This window comes from Arachis ipaensis, chromosome B09 (assembly GCF_000816755.2).
Source record: "Arachis ipaensis cultivar K30076 chromosome B09, Araip1.1, whole genome shotgun sequence".
NCBI lineage: Eukaryota > Viridiplantae > Streptophyta > Magnoliopsida > Fabales > Fabaceae > Arachis > Arachis ipaensis.
Window position 1 is genome coordinate 10,769,945 of NC_029793.2, and position 2,352 is coordinate 10,772,296.

General features: G+C 42.7%; 1 protein-coding gene and 1 pseudogene across 1 annotated transcript in view; one reads left to right on the forward strand and one right to left on the reverse strand.

Moving 5' to 3' along the window:
* Positions 215–931, reverse strand: LOC107614990 (annotated as a pseudogene).
* The window catches only part of LOC107619467 (non-specific phospholipase C3), a 32,600-nt gene continuing 31,536 nt past the window's right edge, over positions 1,289–2,352 (forward strand). The window contains exon 1 of the mRNA XM_016321766.2: positions 1,289–2,046. Coding sequence (XP_016177252.1) covers positions 1,385–2,046 — 662 coding nt within the window. The 5' untranslated portion in view covers positions 1,289–1,384. The remainder of the gene's footprint in view (positions 2,047–2,352) is intronic.

A 2,352-nucleotide genomic window follows, 5' to 3' on the forward strand; every position in this document is an offset into this window, starting at 1 on the left:
ACGCTGACATATCTACCTATAGAAAAAAGAAATTACCATTTGTACCCATAAAAAATTATTTTTACATGCAAAATTATCCAAACACTAAAAAATTACCTAAAATCCCTAAATTACCCTCATCTTTACCACCACACCACCTCCTTCACCCAATCACCTTTTTAACCCTAACCCTCTTCACCCAGCCACCACCCCTCTTTTCTAACCCTAACCCTCTTCACCCAGTCACCACCCTTCTTTCTCTTTCTAATCTCAAATCCCACCACCCAACACATTCATTTATCTCTCTGTAAAGCTTTTCTTGGACTTCCGGATTCGCAATCAGCTGCGCTATCCCCCATTCCACCGCCGTCGCCGTCGTGTCCGTTCCCCCGTTCAGGAACTTTGAGTAGAGGAAAACCACTTCATCATTTAAAGGACCAGATTTCCCCCCTTCAACCTTCAGATCGAACAGTGTGTCAAGGTATGAGAACGTTATTGCGATTTTGTCGGAGCCTAGATTCTCTATAGCTTTTCTTCTTTGTTCAATCAACGGTACAATGAAATCTACCTGTTCCTTTCGAACTTGTAACACTCTTTTCCTCTGTTTCGAGAAGAAAGGACTCAGGATCGGAAGTTAATCATCGAGTCTTGGATTCAGAGTTATGAGAACATTCTTCATCACTTGATCTATTTTCTCCACCTTGTGTTCTTCCATGTCGAAGCCAAAACACATTGCAACGAGGATACAGAACGTCGTCGCGAACCTCGCGTCTTTGCGGACGAAGACAACGCCATTGTTGTTCTCTGCTTCAGTTCTGAGGCGATTGATGAGCTTCTCCATGGCATTGTCCCTCACGGTACGGAACTCCCTCAGCCTGGTGGAGCTCAGCATGTTCTGAACCATGTTCCGCCGCAGAGACTTTCAAACCGGTCCGTAAACGGCGGCATTAACGGTGAACTTGTTAGAGTTGAAGATAGTCCTGGTAGGTCTCATCAATGTGGGATTGGAGATTAGAAAGGAAAAGAGGGGTGGTGGCTGGGTGAAGAGGGTTAGGATTAGAAAGGTGATTGGGTGAAGGAGGTGGTGTGGTGGTGAAGATGAGGGTAATTTAGGGATTTTAAGTAATTTTTTAATGTTTGGATAATTTTACCTGTAAAAATAATTTTTTATGGGTACAAATGGTAATTTCTTTTGTCTATAGATAAATATGTCCGCGTTTTCAACTTTTGTGGGTACAAATAGTAGTTTACTCTTTTAAAGTAAGTGTCCAATTCTTATTGACACATAAACTAAAATATAAAACCGTGTGACAGGTAGGTGATCTAAATCAATATTTACCCGCTCAATTATCTGATTATCTCTTTCTAAATCGAAGAATACACCAAACAGTCAACACACGCAAACATGGCTTCAACCAGCACAGGCAACAATGGAGGACACTCCAAAATCAAAACCGTTGTCGTTTTGGTTCAAGAGAACCGCTCCTTCGACCACATCCTTGGTTGGATGAAGTCCCTCAACCCGGAAATCGATGGCGTGACCGGTTCCGAATCAAATCCGATGTCTACCGCCGACCCAAACTCAAACCGAATTCAATTTGGAGACCGGTCCGCCAACACTGATCCAGACCCGGGACACGCCGTCCAAGATATCTACGAGCAAATCTTTGGAGAGCCATGGAGTGAGTCTTCGGCGGCAAATAAGTTGCCGCCGACAATGCAAGGCTTCGTCCAAAATGCGGCGAAGCAGCCGCCAAAGAACGGGGACGAGGAGCTGCCCCCGAGGACGGAGGCGGTGATGAATGGGTTCAGACCAGACCGGGTTCCGGTCTATGCAGAGTTGGTTAAGGAGTTTGCGGTTTGCGACAGTTGGTTTGCGTCAGTTCCTGCGGCGACGCAACCGAACAGGCTGTACGTGCACTCTGCGACGTCGTATGGAATGACAAACAACGACACTGGGAAGTTAGTTGGAGGGCTGCCGCAGAAAACGATATTTGATTCGTTGGATGAGAATGGATTCAGTTTTGGGATTTATTATCAGACACTACCCATCACGCTTTTCTACAGGTTCGTCTTCTTCTTCTTCGTTAATAATTACTTCGTTGCCATGCGTATAAAATAATTTCATACGTATATCCAACTACCTTTTATATTAAATACGTTGAATGGTCAGTCAGAACGAATGTGATTGCATCAAAATAAACTCTATTAAAAGATACTAATTTTAAGGTTAGGAATTGAGTTTAACACCAGTAAATTAGGGAAGTTTGGAGTGACGCTTAATCTTCTTCGAAGGGGAAACAAATTAATTAAGTTTAATTTTAAAGTTTTTTAAAAAAAATTGAATATTAAAATATAAATATAATTTAAATT